We start from the raw sequence: 19805 nt of genomic DNA on the forward strand, positions 1-19805 counted from the left end.
GGCCGGAGGAGGGTTCGTGCTGAAGAGCAAACCTGGGCCAGAGCAGCAGAGGCCCGGCAGAGCCCGGGCAGAAGAAGGGTGCGTTGTGCCCTCAGGGCCGTGAGCACGCCTGGGCACCGCCAGGGAGCCCTCGCTGTGCCAGCCGAGCCCCGGGGCCGGAGCGGTGTCTGAGGGGCTCGGGGCCGGAGCGCAGTGGGCGGGGCCGAGGGCAGGGCGGGGCTGGCCGCCCGCCCCTCGCTCCCCACACGAGGCCAAGCCCCAGCGGGCTCGTGCTGGTGCCCTCCCGGGCGCGGTGCCGGAGGGGCCGCAGGGGGCGGGTCGCAGCGGCAGGAGAGGCGCCGCCTTCCCGCCCGCCACTGCGGGGCCGGGGCCTCAGGAGGAGTCGCGGGGGTGCTGGTCCTGCTGCCGGGCGGTACAAGGTGAGCGGCGCCGAGGCCGAGGCCGGGGCGGGGGGGCCGCGTACCCGCCGGGCGCCTCTTTAGCCCCAGCGTGCTCGCCGCCGCCCGCGGGGGTTTCTTCGCTGCCCCGTGCCCTGGCTCCCGCCGCGGCTGCCCCAACTCCGGGCAGGCTCTGGCGGGCCTGTCGGTGGCGAGGGCCCCCAGAGCGGGTCAGGTAGTGGGGCTGGGTGCGGCCCGGCAGCCAGGACGGGCGGCCGCTGCCTGGCGGTGGCGCGGAGCCGAGGACCCTCCGGTCCGTGGCGGCCGGGCCTGGCAGCGCTGCCCCAGCTCTGCCCGGGTCACGGAGGCGTCCGGGCGGTGGGGTCGCCGGTCTTGTCACGGACGATGTTGTCGTTGCAGCTGGAGATGCCGGCCAGGACCTGGGCCCCGCCGAGCTCCTCTGGGGTAGATACCGGCGTCGCCCGGCCGTCCACTGCCCTGCCCTGGGGTTCCCGGCCTGCACCCGGCGTCCGGCCGGCCCCGCGCATCGGCCTCAGCCCGCGCCCGGTGAGTTCCCGCCCGAGCGGATGGTCACAGATTCGGTGATTCATTTTTCTCCTCTAGCAGTCGTTATCCAAGAGCAGGTTGTCACGAATGTGTCACCTGGCTGACATAGCTCTGTGGTGTTTTCTTAGCTTATCTAAGGGCAAATGTCAAGTTTATATCGCTTCTACTATTTTTTTATATCTGTGAAGCCAGATATTTTGTAAATCAAAGTTGATTTTGTTGCAGTCTGTTCCTGAACAACCCACCTTTGCTACTTCTTATCATCTGCTTCCCATCTAACTGTTTACAAATTGATTGTTCAATAACTTGATGTAAAATCTGTCCAGAGGCTGAAGTTAGGCTGTTTGCTTTCCTCAGTCCTCCTCCTCCCCTCTTTTAGAGGTATGTATTATTCTGCCTCTCTTGTCCTCTCAAGAGTTCTCAAGATGTCATTTCAATCAGTATTTTAAGTATCAAGGGTGGATTTTGTAAGTGTCTACTGACTTGAAAATCTTTATCTTATATTTAACTCTATCCTTTGCTCTTAACTTGCCTTTTTCCACTTTGACCTCACCTTCTGTCCCCCTGTAAAAGGAATTTCATTAAATATCTGTTCACAATTAATCTTTCTTCTGAAGGACTGTAATAAATAAAATATTTAACATTGTGTGCTATTTTGTTTCACCTATAATTTGTTCCTTTTCCTCTAAAGTTATAAACCTTGTCTTTTGTTGTATTTATGGGACCTTTTCTTGTTACCCTTTATGTCCTTCACTCGTTGCAACTCATTTCTGCACCATTGCTGTTCTGATTTCATCCCTACATGATAGTGGTGTGTCTTTATGCTGGTCATTAGGCGTGCATACACACCCTCTCCTTTTTTTTTCTTTTTACTTTTTGTGTGATTTTTCAGGTAATTAAAGTTCTCCTGATGCAGTTAGAACAGTCTTATATACTCTTTTTCCTCTGAATTGCTGTTTTGCGTTTAATGTAGTCCTTTACAGTAGCTGCCAGCTCTCTGATCTCTTCCAAATCTTAGATTATTTGCCCAAGAGTCATGTCTGCCTATTCCCTGGGGGGTTTTTATGAAGTCTGTTAGTTTTATTCTGTTCCTTACATACTACTGGCATTGAGATCACCAGAGCAATTCATCATGTCCAGATCCTCGATGCCCATTCTCCTAAGGATCCTTTGGACAAGAACTGAAAGGAGGCTGCAGTGTGGTTAAATGGTGCTGGTATCCCATTTCCTCATGGTGGTTCCCGTTTTGTCCCTAAGTTTTGTAGCACCTTCACGTCATGTGACATGAACTGAAATGGGCCTCTGTAATCACGTGGTGAATGCATATGTGTTCTATCATATTCAGTTGATGTATATCTCTTACCTGATCAAAATACAGCTATTCTCATTATGTTCCTGGGTGAGAACTAGCATGGTACAGGAAACACTGGTACTTTGGTCATGTGTTAGATACATTTCAGGTCATGTGGTAAGAAAGACGTTTTTCAGTGAATACGTAAAAATCTACGTGGTCTGCCTCTGCCAGAAAGATTCACCCTTAGAATCCACTGGTTTTGTGGTCACTTTCACATACTGGTTTTTGTCCTTAGAGTCTCAGTCCAGTTTCAGTGAGTTTTTCCCTTCTAGTCAATGATGAAATGAAAGGTACCCATTTTTCTGGTAGCTTCCTCCAGCTTCTGAAACACAAAGCTGCTTTTAATTGTGGGAGGTTATTCACCACCCTTACTGTATTCCTAGCTGATGGCTGGGTGAAATGCCCCACTGGTGATTAGTCACCATCATATCAGCTCTTGGATGGTGGCTCAGGAAGGTGGTTTTTTCAGCTCCTTCTTTCTAGGTAGTCTGTTCTTGATTGCTCCCAAGAGAGCAACCTCATGGTTTCTCTTTTGTCCTTCTTATCCTGCCTTTCCTCATTTCTTCCTTCGTTTTCAGAACTCATTCCTGTTCTACAGTCCAGAACCACTTATGTCATAATTGTGGTTTCATATGAAGTCTTCTTTCCCAGGAGTTGTTTGGGGGTTTTTATGTCTTTGTTACAGCTTTGCTGCAGTTATGTGACCTCTTCTCTCCAAAACTCTAGCAGTATTTCTTTAAATTTTCTGTGAACCTTAGCCTCTGCTCTTCTTCAAAGCCTTTCTTACTGCACTGAATTTGAGTCCTGTGATTCTCTTCCCTTTTATTACTGCGTGAAGTCTATCTCTTCCTGCCATTAGATTTTTGTGGAATGCTGTCCCGTGTGTTTACCTCCAGGATTTATCTTCTCTGCCTTGTCAGAAAAATTGTGTTAGGCTTATTTGCGACCCATAGCCTTGAAGCCTTTACCTTTGCACCCACAGTTAATCCTTATACATCCATGGCCAGACCTAGCAGTCTGACCTACCAGTGTCCTTAGTGATCTCATTAATAGGCCTGGACAAATTTCCCTTATTGTCTTTGCCATTGAATCTATATGTACTGCCCAATTCCCTGGCTGACAGGTGAGTATGTCAGATGGATGTCTGTGTCATGGTGACAGCCATGACATTTGCAGCTTTGAGACCTCGGCATCCATTCCTTCCTGGCCAGTATAGGATACCACAATAATAACTTGCATAAGCTTTTAATGCAGTTCAGCTGCCATGAACTCACAGGCCTTGTGCCAGCCACAGACCAACTATCTCTACCTTCTAATATTTTTCCATAATTACCCAGTTTTCCTTACATGTTTCTCCTCATCATTCCATTGACCATTAGTTTTAGGAGCACAAGGTTATGTTGTGGTCCAGTATTCTGGGGCAGAGGAAGACAGGGAATAGGAGAAGATGGGAAAGTATCATTTACTTCTGTGACTGTATTATTGAAGTGCTTGAAGTATTTTATGTTTCTCCTTGTATTAGTGACACATTGCAAGACAAAATTGATTAGTGCATACTTAAGGATACATTAAGTAAAAAATGTAACATGAATCTTGGAACCGTGTATTTTGCTCCCAGAGGTGTTTATGGATTCTGATACCTTGTAACATTGTATGATGCTGCATTTTTCTTTCTGTTGCTTTCTGCTTTTTTTTTTTTTTCCAGAAGAAGTCCTCGTAGGTTTGGTGCCTTGAAAGTATGGAATCAATATCTATGATGGGAAGTCCGAAGAACCTCAATGAAACTTTTCTGCCAAATGTTGCCAATGGCATTAAGGATGCCAATAAGATGACAATAGGCATAATTGGAAGTGGAGACTTTGCTAAGTCATTGACAATTAGGCTAATCAGATGTGGGTACCACGTCGTCGTAGGAAGCAGAAACCCTAAACTTGCTGCAGAGTTTTTTCCCCATGTGGTTGATGTTACTCATCACGAAGATGCAGTAGCAAAAACAAACATCATTTTTGTAGCTATACACAGAGAACATTATGCCTCTTTGTGGGACCTCAAGCATTTACTCGCTGGTAAAATTCTGATTGATGTCAGCAATAATACAAGAGTAGACCAATATCCTGACTCCAATGCAGAGTATTTGGCATCACTTTTCCCAGATTCCCTGATTGTCAAAGGATTCAATGTTGTTTCAGCTTGGTCACTGCAGTTAGGACCAAAGGATGCCAGCAGACAGGTAAATCTTGTATTTGTATTAATTTCACTTGTGTGTGAGATGAAGATGACAGAAACTGAATGTAAGCAGCCAGATCTCATTGGATTCATCCTGCCTGAATTAGCATACCTAAAAAGTTGGGCCTTTAGTTTAAGTTTTAGTAGCCAATTAAACTTTTGGAGTCTAGTTCATCCACTGTAAGACATATGAAGTGGTCCAAATTGTCCCCTGGGCTGCCTGTTTATCTTTAAAGATTGCAGAGGAAATGCGGATCCTAGCCTTGACTAGACAACCGACCTTTAGATGATTACAGATAGAGGACTTGGGTTTTAAAGTCTTCTGTAGGAAATATGTTAATTTTTATCTTTATGCTTGTGCAAGGATAGAAGCAGTCTTTCCCAGTGTATTTCAGTTTCACAATTGGTTTACACAGAGTGAACCACTGAAAGAGGTGCGCAGAAATCTCGGGTCCTGATCCCAGGGCTCAGGAGTCAGCTGATCTAAAAATTCTTAGATTCAATGTAACAAAGAAGTGAAAGAAATGATCTAGGTTTTAGAATGCCCCAAGATCATAAATATGAGGAGACAGAAGGAGGCACATATGTTTCTAAGTGATCATTCATTTGATCCAGAACTGCTTGGGAACATCATGTTCAAATTCCTTCCTAGTGTGTTCCCTAAATCCATCCTGCATATAGAAAAGGCAGCTTTATCATTTTCATGCTTTGCTGAAATGATACAAAGGATTTAAGCCTATGCAAGAACAGAGTCCTTCATGGCTTTATGGACTCTGAGAAATGCATGCAAAATGACTGTTGTAATGTGGCTACTGGAGGTTAAACTGAGATTTCTGATACTTCATGTAGATTTTTTAATGGAATGAAACTGATATAGAATTAGCATAATTTTAAAAATAACCTCACTGTACTGTTTTTGTCACCTTTCAGAATAGCATTGTGCTATAAGTAATTAACTTCTGTCAAAACTGATCATGTGTGCTCTAATGCACATGATCAGCGAACAGTGTTGGGCGAAGTATAGCCCACTGTAACTTTTAAAGGAGCTTTTAAGTACTTTGTAGCAGTGCATTTCTTTCACTATGTAATAACTGGTCTTTAAAAGGAGTTTGTATTTGACAGCTAGTTTTTCTCTTTTCTGTTAAACATTCAATTTTTGGGGAAATCTGGATTGTGAAATTAAGCTAAACCTGTTATACATAGAGAGGTTATACAGTTCTCTGCTTTGCATTCTGGTTAGGCTACAGCTGGTTTATAGTCATCATTCAAGATTCCAGTGTTTTTTAAAGACTCATGACTTTCTGAAATACTTTTAGCCATTGTTTCAGGTTCAATCCGATCCTGTAGACATATCATTTGAGGGGCAGATTACCAGGGCATCCCTCATTAGCTTGTTATTAACTGCAAGAAAAAGCCAATTTTATTTTGGTCACTTTGTTGCTAAGTCAGTGTGCATATTTTCACTTTGACTGGATTTGTATGTCGTTTCATTCTCATCTTGGTAATATAAGTTTAGATAACAATTTACCCTTTTAGCAGTAGTGCTGTGGTTTTGCCCTGGAGGCCCTCAAGATTTTTTATGTTTTTTGGGGGGTTGTTTTGTTTGGCTGCTTGGTTGGGTTTTTAACCTTTGAGTCTCTTTCTCTGACTACTGACAATTCACATGACTTTCCCAACAGGTATATATATGCAGTAACAATGTTCAGGCTCGCCATCAAGTTATTGAGCTTGCCCGTCAGCTCAGTTTTATTCCTGTTGATTTGGGAGCATTGTCATCTTCAAGGGAGATTGAAAATTTACCTCTGCGGCTGTTCACTCTGTGGAAAGGGCCTGTAGTGATTGCAATTAGCCTGGCAACATTTTTCTTTGTCTATTCCTTCGTTAGAGATGTAATCCATCCGTATGTGAGAAATCAGCAGAGTGACTTTTACAAGATCCCCATTGAGATCGTGAACAAGACTCTACCAATTGTTGCAATCACTTTACTTTCTCTAGTGTATTTATCAGGACTTATTGCAGCCGCTTATCAGCTTCACTCTGGCACTAAGTATAGGCGATTTCCACCTTGGCTGGACAACTGGCTCCAGTGTCGAAAGCAGCTTGGTCTGCTCAGTTTTTTCTTTGCAACAGTGCATGTGGTGTACAGCCTCTGCTTACCTATGAGGAGGTCGGAGCGATACTTATTTCTCAATATGGCATATCAACAGGTAAGCCAGTCTTTAGTTCAGTAAGCCAAAAATGCCTTGACTGTATGCATGTGGCTCGTGAATACAATATATACGTTTTCTTAATATGTTCCACTGTTTTCAGTGGAGAATGTTGTGGGTTGTCTTATGTATAGCTAGTACCAAGTCAGAACGGGGACTAAAATAAACACTTGTGCGTTGTGCTCACTTTCTTGGTCAAGCTGTAGTCAAGTTTCTGTGGTATGGAGAATCAAGGAGGTGTCCTCCTTAAATCCCTGGTAGTAATATGCACAAGGAGAATGTAGGATAGACAGGATAAGAGCAACAGCAGGAACCTTCTGAGTTTCTGAGGTATGTTCCTCCCTATGTGTACTTAACATATGAAGGAAGTATGTATATTATAAATAAATTTGCAAGTGTGAAAAAGGTATAAGGGTAGATACTGTAATAGTGCTTACAGATACATCTATGTTTACAAAATGAAAATTGTGTTACTTTGTATTATTTTGGACCAGTGGTAGAAATAGTTTATTCATGAAAACTTCAGTGTATATGATCTATTGCAGGCAATAGAAATTGACTCTCAGTTCCCAGGAACAATTGGTCTTGCATAAACCTAAAACAATCTTTGTCAGATCTGTCATTCTTCAAAAGAAGGTCTGATGCTCCTGTCTGTCAGTGGAGTAGCTTATTGTCACCTTTAAAGTGGTAGAAAAATAGAACTGCCAGAAAAGCAGCATTGCCATTCAGCACATAAAATCTGCAGGAAAGAGAGACGTGATCGAACAGAAAGAAAAGCAAGTTCAGGAAGTCAAATGGAACAAATTAACGAGGATTAGGTCCACAAATTCTGAAAGAGCTAGCATGAAAGATTTAACTTAAGAGAAAGGCAGGAAGAAACACACTCTGTATTAGTAAAGGATCCATTGATACTTTTACTGAGAAATTATCTTGGTTTTAATAACATTTTTAAACTCTCACTTGCTAATATTTCTGTTCCAAGACATGCCATATCACAATAGTTCACCTGAAAGTGGAAAGATAATTGAATGTCCAAGTCTCTTAATCATTAAGGACATGAGTAGTTTCTTTTTTTTTTTCTGGTAAAGCTCTCCAATGAGAACAGTCTTGGATGTCAACAGTGAAAGAGGCAAAATAACTTGTACTCAGCATAGGGAGCTGAAGCAAAACAGGAAGTGATGCTGAACTATTTCTAAATGTAACAAACTAAAAACAAATTACAGCTTTTACCCAATTTATATTATAGAATTTAAGTTTCCAGGGTCTGAAGCGAGAGCTGCTTTTCTGCAGCCTAAAGAATGTGCAGATTTATGTGGTTTTATAGCATAATTGTTCTAAATAGTATATAATGTTACATTTTCTTTTAACAACTCATCTAAGTTTCAATGTTTAATGTATTTTTAATCTAACAAGAGCCAATGCCAACAATAAGGAAATAGTTGTTTTTCTGCAAGACATGAGGAAAGCTCTGAAGTATTTGACTCCTTTTTATAGTTGTCCTGTGGCTGTAAGCTTTTATTCAGCTAAATAACATCTGTTATTTTTAGTATCCTGTAGAATAAAGTGCTTCCTTTGTGCTTTCATCAGGTTCATGCAAATGTTGAAAATTCTTGGAATGAAGAAGAGGTGTGGCGGATTGAAATGTATATCTCCTTTGGAATAATGAGTCTTGGATTGCTTTCTTTGCTGGCAGTAACTTCCATCCCTTCAGTAAACAGTTCCTTAAACTGGAGGGAGTTCAGTTTTATTCAGGTGAGTTACTTTTTAAATAAGGAGGTTTTGTTGTTAATAAGAATTCCTTGATTATCATTATGATGATGAACGCTTCACAACATAAGAGCTTCCCCCCCCCCCCCGGAAAATTAATAAAAACAATGTATCTTTACCTGGCAGATAAGTTAACATGAAGGCACATGAAACACTTCATGAGTGTTAGAAATGTTAGAATAGGAATTTCCGTTTTACACTTCTTGGTCTTAAATAACCAACACTGCTAAGAGCAAATGAGCACTAATCTATTCCTTTTCCATTGTTAGAATTTCTTACTAAATTCAAATTAGATACATTTGGACACGCTCGCTAAAGGCAATGATACTGCTGGGATATTACTATATGTAGATGCACACAACTGTTAAAATTGAAGGCTTAATTTGTCCTGCAGGATTTTTATTGCATAGTCCTCTGACAACCATGGTATCATTTATTTAGTTTTGCTTCCCTCCACTGTGTGGGAATTAAAACAGTTCTCAACTGTGTTATTCCTTTAGTTGAAAATACCTATTAGTAAAATATAAAGCTTTGTTTATTAAACGCAAAAGCTTTTCCAGGTCCTGGCATCCCTTCTGTTTCCCTCCTTCCTCAGATAAACATCTACTACAGGCAGACCTGACCAGCATAAAATACTGAGAATTATAGGCTTTAATAAACAGCTTAATGTTTGCTTCCAAACAAAATTGCCATTAGTTCTAGGTAGCAGTCAGCAATAAGAAATTTTATTAGGATTCAGTCTTGTGATAAATTTCCGAAGTGTGCACATGCAGTTTTGGGTTTTGTTTTGTTTTGTTCCCTGGCTTTGGATTCAGTACTCTAGTCCTAACTTGGTCTTTTCTGATTAGTGGTTTTTCAACACATCCACTGTAATAATGTTGCCTAATTCTTAGTTTGGTTACAAATTCCCACCTTCAGAACACAGGCACAGACTTTACTGTTCAGGACTTGAGTTGCACTTCATAATTTACAGACATTTTAAAGCAGGTGGATGGGGAACACTTTGGCTGTAGTTGCCAGAGGTCTTCTGTCTGTAAGTAATGTCTTCCGTTCCCCTAAGGTTTCTATCGATGGAACACTCCAGGTAGGCCTCCAAAAAGTTGCTGAAAAAATATTCAAATTAGAGTTCTCCTGACAGAACTGTTTATTCTCACTCATGGTTTAGAGCCTTCAGAGGCTGTAAATACCCATTTTATATTATTACACCAACCCTGCCATCCAGAGTTCTCTGTGCAGCAACAATAGTACTGCTCTTGGGTGATATAAAACGTTAATGCAAAAGGGCAAAATACATATTCGCTCATGAGTGAGGTGATGGCTTTATCCAGTAATTACTTCTACCCACAAATCCAGCAATTGTATCTTATTTTTCCTTACTAAAGTTTCCAAAGTTCAGGCTTGTGTGACTGAGTCAAAATCCACACAGTGATCATATAATGTGTCTACAAGGGCATTTTTTATTGTGTCATGTTTACTGCAGTTATTTCCACTGTAAATAAAGTTAAAATAGTTCCAAATTTAAATAATTATGAACTTTCATGAATCATCTGTCAGTATTTTGAGGAATTTGATTTGGAACAAGTTGTCTGCTCTGGAGTTATGTTACAGTTGATTTTGCATTACATGCTTAAGAGAACTTATATTTGTAATGAATTATGCCCATTTGCAATTTTTTCATCACAAAAAATATTGAACTACTAAAAATTGCCTTAAAGTTAATGATCATTAAAGGTACTTTGCTTTGTCATTAGTTATTCCTCAGGATGTAAGTTGCTCTTCATTTAGTTATTTTTCCTCCAAAAATCCTCTTGCTTTATTCAATCAGAAAACGGACTTTCAGTGATTCCTCCCTAGAGTTAAAGGGGTCTGCATTTCTGCAGAAGCTTCATCATACTCAGTGTGCAAGTAGAACAGATAAAACATCATAATACTTGTTGTCTATTTTTCTTCTACTGAAGTGCAATGTGATGAAGTGAATTTGAACTTAATTTTCTCAATCCTCTCCAAGTCACAGTGGAACTATTAGCCCACCATCTCAGTGCTGCTTATTTTAGCTGGGAAAAGCAGCGTGTCTCCAGCTTTAGTCTTGAATCTCAGATGATTTGCCACAATAATTGCTAAACTTGTTTTGCATCTGACAGATGAAGAATCAGTCACATTCATCACTGGCACACTTGGCCAGTTTTTCAACTCAGAACTTCCCACTGAGAACAACATACTATTGCTTGCTCATCTTAGTAAATACAGTTTCATCAAAATAAGGGTCTGGCCTCCCCTAAAGAGTTTCACCACTAAAATATACTCAGTCTTGAGTCCTACTAGGAAAATCTGAGTTTAGGCTAAAGAAATTATTAACATATACAGTATAGACTATTTTCTATTCTTCTATCAGTAGAACAAGCCCCAAGCAGCATCTCCCGTAGCTACAGTGATTCAAACAGACCTCTACCACAGTCTTTGTAATACTGTAAAGAATGCTGATTGTGAATGTTTTTGCCCAGAAATCATTGCTGTCTTTGATATCTCCCTTTAAATCAGTGCGAGTCGGGCATTTACACAGTATGAAGCTGATCTTTTTGTGAACATTCTTTTTGTCTGCTAGCACAATCCTAAAGTTTTTTGGAGACAGTATTACTTGTTTGTTTGTTTGTTTGTTTGTGCGCACACTGTAAGGAAGGCTGCCTTGCCTTGGTTCTCCCACAAGAGTAGGGTACTTTTCCCCCAGAGTAAAGAAGAATGAGGTCTGAGTATTTAGCAAGTTTGAGTAAGATTCCAGTCAGAATTGCTACAGCATGTTTGTGAGTTTAGCAATATCCTGTTACTGGGGAATCTGAAGTATACCTTGCATAAACAAAGGCTTTGGAAAATACCTTTTGTATATATAAATCACTTGAAACTACTTGACCATTGTGAAGGTAAAAATTCCTGAAGCATTTTTGTCTCACAGCAGATTTGTGTCTTTTTAGATGTACATCTTCCTGGTAGCATTTTAGGGATTTTTCTCCTGCATCTTTAATCTCCGTATTCCCTCCTATGCATTGTCAAGTCATAAACCTGTGCAGAAGAAAATAACCTTGCATACCTGAATGACAGCAGCTCTCTTTCCAGTATTAAACAGATTGCTTTCTAGCAATTAATAACTTCCACAGCACAATTATAATTTATTTCTCAATGATTGAAACACCTCTTATGTTAGCATCCTTAGGGGTGGTCAACTTTGGAGTATGGCTTTCTGCTGCTACCGCTGGCCGAGATTTGTAGTATGATCCAATGCCACTAGCTGATGTTATTTTTACCATTCAGCTGCCCAGCAGTGCATTTTTCTGCACTAATTGATGTCTTTTGTCCAAGGCTGCTTCAGTCGGTTCTGAGTTTCCTTGTGTTGCTACTGTATAGCCATTGCTGTAGCCTTTGAACATTTGCAGGTACAGAAAAATCAAGTCTTTATAATAAAACCATAGAAGTTTTGTACTGACACAGCCTCCTACAGTGGCTGCAAAGGCAGCCAGTCTTGCGTCTACTTCTGGAAAAGCCTTTGTCAGTAGCTGCAAGCTGGGATAAATGCTCTTAATGGAACTTTCTAGTGCAGATCTGCTCTGACTGAACAAACCAGAGACTGCAGAATGCTAAGTTGTGTGGAGAACATCCTCTTTCTAGCTATGTGGTGTTATTACTGTCAAAAGTATAGCACAAAAATAGGGCAATTAAGGGCCTGGTAGAAGAAAATACCATCAGCAGCTGACAGAGGCTCCTATAGGAGTGTTTTTATTGTCAGATTTTTTACGTGAGTGGTTGAAATGCTCCAGTACACACTAACACGTGCCCTACCGACCCATCAAAGAAACATATAGCAACTTTCCACAGGGAAAAAAAAAAAAAAACACCTTAATATAGATGGATTGTATGTTTTTCTTGTCCTTGTGCTGTTAGTTAAAAATGTACTGATAGATGTCCTGATGGACTTCTTAGCTTCCATTTTGACCATTAGATAGAAAGATATACAAACATGTCTCAAAACTGTAGTTTGTAGATAGAATTTAAATAAGCATTGATTTTTTTTTTTTTTTTTTATTTTTTTAAAAATTTGGGAAGAGTCTGTATAACATTTCCTTCCTGTTTCTTTTTCAATAATTGTTATAGTTCTCATCAGTAAGCCTGATGAAGAAATGAGGGATATGATTCACTTGTGCCCTTTTCTTTGCTGGCAGTGATGTAACAGCACTGAATTCAGGACAGTCACACCAGCAAAAATCCACAATAACATACTCAAACATCAGGTTTGATAGTATTGTTTGCTGTCCAAATTTCCTACCAGGACTTCCGTTCAGATACTGCATATGCCATTTTCATATCCACAAGTGACTGTCTAATTGTTCTGTCTCTTATGGAATATTTTGGCAGAAAATTGTTCTTTTAAAAAAGAGTGTGGCATATCTAAAATGTGCCAACATGGCTCTGGAACCATTGGCAAAAATGCATAAATATTGGCAAGTTAAAAAACATAGTACTAATCTCTCGAAATTAACAAAAGTATTTTCCTTTTTATACTCTTATAATCATGGATCCTTGCAAACGGTGTTAGCTCAGACATTTTCCTTTCCCTAGAAACTGGTTAATCTTGAAGCAGAAAGAACTAATTCTTTCACTTATTATCATAGACCATTAGGCTGCATTTTCTTTGCTTCTTTGTTTACTGGAATTAAAACATAACTTGGTAGTCAGTTGGCATTTTTAATATTCATTTTCTGTTTCAGTGATTTTCTGCAAATGTTTCCCAGCCAACTTAGCCATTACATCTGTTTTAGCCCAAAAGAGTTTTTCTTCATTTGATCACCATTAGAATTCAAAGCAGAGTAGTCTTTTTTTACCGTGGTTTGGGAAAATCAAAGTTAATACGTTTAACTCAAGTCTGCAGAGCAATACAACTACAGGCTTCTTAAAAGGCAGATTCACAGAAATGGTGAATGACCCCTATTGGCACTACCTTCCGTAGCATGCTCTAGATTGCATGAGAACAGGTGGGAACCTTCTGCTTCATGTTTCATCCAGCACTACCTGTTCATAATAAACTGCATCATTGCCTTGTGCCCAAGTCCTGCAGCCCGTTAATCAGGAGGCAGCAGCTGCTGGAGAAAGGTGAGGGATGATTTGTGCTAACTGGACAAGAGGATGCAGGCCATTGTGAGGAAGAAGCAAACTGCACCTTTTAGACTGATAAAAATCTGGAGTGATGGGCCCAGATCGCTTCCAGCAGAATTGCACCGTTCCATAATCATGAATACTGGAAGTGACCTACCCTCCTAGTTTAGAAACAGGGGACTTAACTTCCAATCACAACTGATGTTGTTCAGCAACTTCACTGGGATTGTTCCTTAATCACATACATATCCTGAAGTTGATTTCCATTACTTAGAATTTGGGCAGATATCTGCATTTCAGCTTTGACTAAGGGCTATAGATGCTAGCAGAGATATATTGTAAATCAATGTTCAATCCGTAGTTTTCAGCACATGAGAACTTAAAGCCACATATTGGTGATTCAAAATAGTGTATGAGTAAGAGATTTTTAACATGATGCCTAGTAGAAATGTTAGAGTAATGGGTTAGAGCTGTTGAATGAAGGACCAAGTACTATTATCTCTTCTTTTTTTCCCCTCTTTTCTCTTTTTTCGAAGTCTACACTTGGATATGTTGCTCTGCTCATAAGTACTTTCCATGTACTGATTTATGGATGGAAAAGAGCTTTTGAAGAAGAGTACTACAGATTTTATACACCACCGAATTTTGTTCTTGCCCTTGTTCTGCCTTCCATTGTAATTCTAGGGAAGATCATTTTACTTTTGCCATGTGTAAGTAGGAAGCTGAGAAGAATTCGAAGAGGATGGGAGAAAAGCCATGTTATAGAAGAAGCAAGCGGATCTCTTCCACATCTCTCTCCAGAAAGGATAACTGTGATGTGATGACAGACTAATATTTGTTAGCACTGTTCTAGATGTTTGAGTTGTTGGGGTTTTGTTGGTTGGTTGGGGTTTTTTTGTCCTAAATTTCTATTTTTAGGAGATTAGTTAAAGAATGAATAAAGTCACTGTGGACTTGCTTGGCATGTAGTACAAGCTCTTAACCAACCTATGAGAAATTTATAATTAGAAGACTACTCCTTTAGATAATTACAAAATATTTTTCGTTTGAATTACAGAGGGCAGATGATTATGAAATCAGAAATTTTAAATGCTTCTTTGCACAGTTATATCACGAGTATTTTATTATAACCACGCATTCCAGATATTTCTTTGACTTAGAGCATATGTGTCAGAGTGCTACTTATTAATACCACATTTTCTGGGCAGTATTTCTTTTATTAAAACCACACTTCTGGGATAGTGAATTCAAGATATAGACTAAAAGAGTGAATAATTTAGGAAATAATCAGGTATTGAAACAACTTATCTTAATTTGTAATGATGTATTGCACATGTACAGTATATTTATTTGGGTGTGGTTTTACACCATTCCTTCATTTGAATATGCAAAACCAGTTTCAATGATGTTATAATTGTACATCTCGTAAGCAAACGATATTGTACTAACAAGGTCAGTGTTTTCAAAGTAGCACATAGGATTTTAGACCTTCAACATCTCTTTATTTCTATACATCGTATAATGAAAATTCAAAACTGTGTTTTACATGCAGATATGTGTGCAAGCAAGTAGTTATTGATTTTGGAATTATTTTGAAATATCAGGAATTGTTTTAAAACAAACCAAGCTGAGAAATCTTCAACAATAAAAATCCATTTTCACTGTGAAACTTCCAGTATGTTGATACAACAGGGAAGCATCACAACACTCACGTTCTATATGTTTCTACACTGGAGTTTCTGTTATTATATATCAATTTCCCAGAGTCTGTCTTAAATTCTTATTATCTTTTTGTGTAAATCCAATCTTCTATTTTTATATAAAAGTCTTACTTTTACAAGTGTTACTGGGATATGCCTGAATTTTTGAGAAACAAAATTATTATTCTTATACTTAAAAATGAATTTATCTCTAAAACTTGACATTTGCATTTCCTGTGAGATTCAAAAGAACATTCACAATTATTTATTACTACTGCTTTGTCAGATTCTCATCTTCTCTAACAAAATAGCCAAACTCAACTCATACCTTCCAGCTACTCTTGCTTAATTAGCAAAACCTTTATTTCAGTGAATCAGAATGTGTTATTTGTCCTAATTTTCTTGTATGAAATTGTATTTTTCTTATCTGTATTTGCACTGTTTAGGATCTTTTGACTTTTTTAGCTGAACCTGCACTGCTTATTTATTACTTTGCAAGAATTTGTCATCGATGTGATACATCAGAAATATACAGGACTTAAGCTTGAATTTATCCTTAAACATCACTAGTCCTGTAAATCTCATTATCACTGTAATGAAATCAGCAGTTCAATAGAACTAGAGAATCTAGACTCAAACTCTGCCTCCAGTTACACTAGCCCAAATCTGAAGAGTTCACGTTAGTTGTTCTTAATTACATTAAGAGGACTTTAATGGGATAAATGCAATGCTACATTCTGCCCCAGTCCTGTGCAAGAAACCTGATTAAGCTCACTAGAATGGGATGGTATAACTCAGAGCAGAATTTCGTACCTCTGAAGAAATTTAGAAACCATTACTGTTGACAATCTGATTACATTCCAAAATTAAATATGCTGCTATTATTTTATAGTAGTTCTACACTTCTATAGAATAGGTAATTAACATTATGTAATTTGATGCAATAGTGATAATATTGCAGACCTAAGATACTGTACTAACTGAAAATTACTATCAAAGTCCATATATGTACTGTAATGCAACCACTGACAGTATATACAGAAATGTATTGGCCCTCTTTCCTATGCAAAAAGTTATTTCATAATTAAATTTATTCAAGAATGTTTAAACTGTTAAATTTTGAACTGCCAAAGGTGTCTGGAGAGAATAATGTTATGTTCCTTTTTTCAAACTGTGTGTGTAGAAACTTAAAAATGTGGTTTGATTTTATAAGTTACTTGAAAGACTGAAATATTGAAGTATTAATAAATAGATGATATTTTTAGATCAAATATATGAAAACGTTTTGTTAAATATTTGTGCTACAAAATTACGTATGGTTTCCCATTAGGCCCTGTAGCTTCTAACTGGAATAATAAGTTGACTTGTGATTTAACACTTTGTAGTGTTCTTCAAGGGCCATTCACTCTAATGAAACACTGTAAGTCTGAAAGTAAAATGACACTCATGCATTTACTACACATTATATATCTTATCATGCACATATTTAGTCACATAAGGAATCTTTACTCATGTGATCAAAAGTATTGATTTCTATAGAAGAACTCACATGAGGACTTCTCACTGGAAAAAGACCTGAGACTAAAAGTTCAATTTCAATTGCCTAAATAGAAACAACTAAATTCATTTAAATGTTTTAGTTACTTAGGAGAATAAATATATATTTTGAGGAATAGCCTGCTATAAAAATATTTTTGTGTAGCTTTATATAAATTACTGCCTAATGAAAAATGAATAATGAAATAATCTTCATTTATCTTGGTTACTGTTCAGTAAAAAAAAATAGTGCTTAATATATAATACAGAACAGTGTACATCATGTTTGAAAATGGAGACCTCTATGTATTTAGCAACAGATTGTTTCTATGGATATTAAGGTATTCTTTCTTAACATTGTCTAAAATACAGTTCTATTTCAGATTCCATATGTGTTATTAATTTTATCTTACAATTCTATTAACTGGCAACTATGTACAAGTTAATTAAGTACTCATGTCCTTGAATTATTTAGAGATTAATTACATTGTAATTGTTTTGAAAGTTCTTTGCATATCTAGCTTGTGGTAATGGTTACTGTGAATTGGTGCCTCATTTAACTTTTTGTTCCAACATTGTGCATTATATGAAGTGCCAATGTGAGAAAACACATTTGTATTTTTATTTGGCATTAATTGCCTATAAAATTGTGTGTGTGTGTGTGTCTATATGTGATTAGCTATAAATGCTGCCCAACCTAGCACTAAGGGAAATTATTAATGTAAAGCAATGAGTTTCCAAGTGGCTATAAATTTCACAGGTATGAATATAGTTAGGACCATCTTTCCTCTGAATGTGAAGATTTCCTTTGAAAGTTATATATATCAGGTGCATAAAAATTAGATAGAGTTTTTCAGTATAATATTTTCATATATGCAGTGGTAATGGATGCATACACATAGTTCTTTTCAGACAGTGCGTCTCCTAATACACAATTTTTTTTATTTCTTGCCTATTCACTCTGTAGTATTTTCTATCAATGTAATGAGTAATGTTGCAGTACTGATATTGTATCATGATATGATACTGCTTGAATTAATTAGATTACAGCCTTTAAAAGTAATGACACATTGAACTGACTTGAACAATGATCTCCATCATTATGTGTTGTTCCTCATGCCTTGCTGGCAGTGTCTTGCAGTGAGCATAGTATGTCTCCCATGTGCAATATTCTCTTTGTAGTTGTGTTTGTCAGTTTGTTTGTGCTGTCTCTCTGAACAGGGCTATTATAAATTATTAGTAATGCTTTTATCTATTTTTCCATAGACTGTGTTTTACACAAAAAAATCAATAAAAAGTCAGTGTCGGGTATTTGGCTTTTTCTTCTGTGCTTGTGTGTAATAAATTTTAGCTCACTTTTCTTTATCATACATGTGTGCTCCAATGAACATTTTCTGTGAGAGGTAGAACTTGAATGTGTGTTCTTAAAAAAATTCTGAAGGGCAGTTTGTTTCTTTTGCAGTGGCTGGGTAACACATATTTCACACAGACATGCTGGAAAGCTATATCCCATCTCCTGCTGTAAGATACTCTCCATGTTTTCAGAACACAGAGCGAACACTACAGTACTGTCAGCATATATTTAATCCACTTCTAATTTAACAAAATTTGGCAAAAGTGAGACTGCTAGGCACAAGTAAGTTTGCCAGGTGGAGACACTCTTCCTGTGTGAGAGAGAGAAAGCATTACTGTTCAAATGAGAAAAACAGGTGAGCCACTTTGCAGTCCTTCATTTGGAAATATATAACTTTTTTCAGAGAGGCTTATGCCAACATAAGAGGAAGGAGGCAAAGAATACCTGAGAGGTGAAATCCTGCTTAACTAGAGGTCAGTAGCATAAACTGTTCTCAGTTCAGACATGTCAAGATGCATGAGTGAGTGAAGCTGGCAAGGTTTGTGTTCCTTTCACATTGTTACATAGCCTTCCTATATTCCCAAATGGAATTTAGGTATTTTTAGAGTTCAAAATATTTAATACCTATTTGTGCCATGCCTGATGTAAAAGTAACGTTTTGGTCCTTGAGATCTGTCTTTCCTTAGGGTTTTTTATTTTAAATTTCACCTTGTTTTCTCTGTATTGCAGTGCTTGTTCCACGAGTGCTGATATAATGCTAGCAGCTGGGGGCCTGGACTTACACCTTTGTCCAGCTGTACTTTGTACTGTACAAAAGTGTAAGTTCTGTCACTCTGACTTATTGCACTTCCTTAGAATAATTAAGATCAGCTTGAAAGTACCCCTTAAATCTATTTCACTCAACCTGAACACTGTGTTTTAATAGTATAGGCAGATATATCCAGATGATGGAAGCTCTGTTGACTTTACAGGTTTTTAAGGTTGAGTTGACTGCCAGACACTTCACAGGTCTTTTCTTTCTTCTGGGGATATCAGACACAGGAGGTCTGGCAGGACAGTTCTGCACTATCCCGTTCACTATACCCCCCCTTCTTTTCCCCTTCCTGCTGACCAAATTAAAAAAAAAAAAAAAGAAACGAGAATGAAAAGGAAGACAAAGAGTCAACAGACTGATTCTTAGAAAGACTCTGATTTCTGTACTATAAGGAGCTCAGTGTTGTATTTGATAAACAGTGCGGGTGGCTTTGGAAAACGTCTATAGATTTTTGGAAAAAGTCCACAGGTTCAGTACAGCCAAGGAAAGGACATCACTTGGGCAGGGCTCAAGACGTACATTGCAACACGTGTAAGGTGTATCTTCTACTGAATAATAGTCCTTCAAAAGCTTGCAACCTAATTTGTAAAAGAGCAAATACAGAGTGGCAGAGGAAATAATTCACTCAGCAAAGTCAACAGGAGATAATGGCAGACCTAGATACGGTACCTTGATCTTCTAACGCACAGCCGTGTACTACACATTCGATTACACAGTCCTGTCGTTTTATGAATTTTAACTTTACCTAAAGAATAGAGTTTGCT

At 38.6% G+C, this 19805-nt stretch overlaps 1 protein-coding gene across 3 annotated transcripts; it reads left to right on the forward strand.

Moving 5' to 3' along the window:
• The first annotated feature begins 246 nt into the window (after window positions 1–246).
• Window positions 247–18184, forward strand: STEAP2 (STEAP2 metalloreductase). Of its 3 annotated transcripts, none has more exons than XM_065051011.1 (6): window positions 247–419; window positions 798–944; window positions 4004–4528; window positions 6204–6731; window positions 8319–8483; window positions 14174–18184. In XM_065051011.1, the coding sequence occupies exons 3-6, from the start codon at window positions 4037–4039 to the stop codon at window positions 14456–14458; spliced, it is 1470 nt and encodes a 489-aa protein (XP_064907083.1). In that variant the 5' UTR covers window positions 247–419; window positions 798–944; window positions 4004–4036; the 3' UTR covers window positions 14459–18184. The 3 variants fall into 3 exon arrangements, with proteins under 3 accessions (XP_064907083.1, XP_064907084.1, XP_064907085.1); XM_065051012.1 differs by having other exon boundaries at window positions 4007–4528; XM_065051013.1 differs by lacking the exon at window positions 247–419 and having other exon boundaries at window positions 854–979.
• Window positions 18185–19805: the final 1621 nt, after the last annotated feature.

Source organism: Columba livia, chromosome 2, assembly GCF_036013475.1.
Source record: "Columba livia isolate bColLiv1 breed racing homer chromosome 2, bColLiv1.pat.W.v2, whole genome shotgun sequence".
Lineage (NCBI taxonomy): Eukaryota > Metazoa > Chordata > Aves > Columbiformes > Columbidae > Columba > Columba livia.

Excerpts from the sequence above, each read along its gene's own strand:
- STEAP2 (XM_065051011.1), top strand. The coding sequence starts at position 4,037 with ATGGAATCAATATCTATGATGGGAAGTCCGAAGAACCTCAATGAAACT. Across the intron at positions 4,529-6,203 it reads CAAAGGATGCCAGCAGACAG|GTATATATATGCAGTAACAA; the intron begins GTAAATCTTGTA and ends CTTTCCCAACAG. Across the intron at positions 8,484-14,173 it reads GGGAGTTCAGTTTTATTCAG|TCTACACTTGGATATGTTGC; the intron begins GTGAGTTACTTT and ends CTTTTTTCGAAG.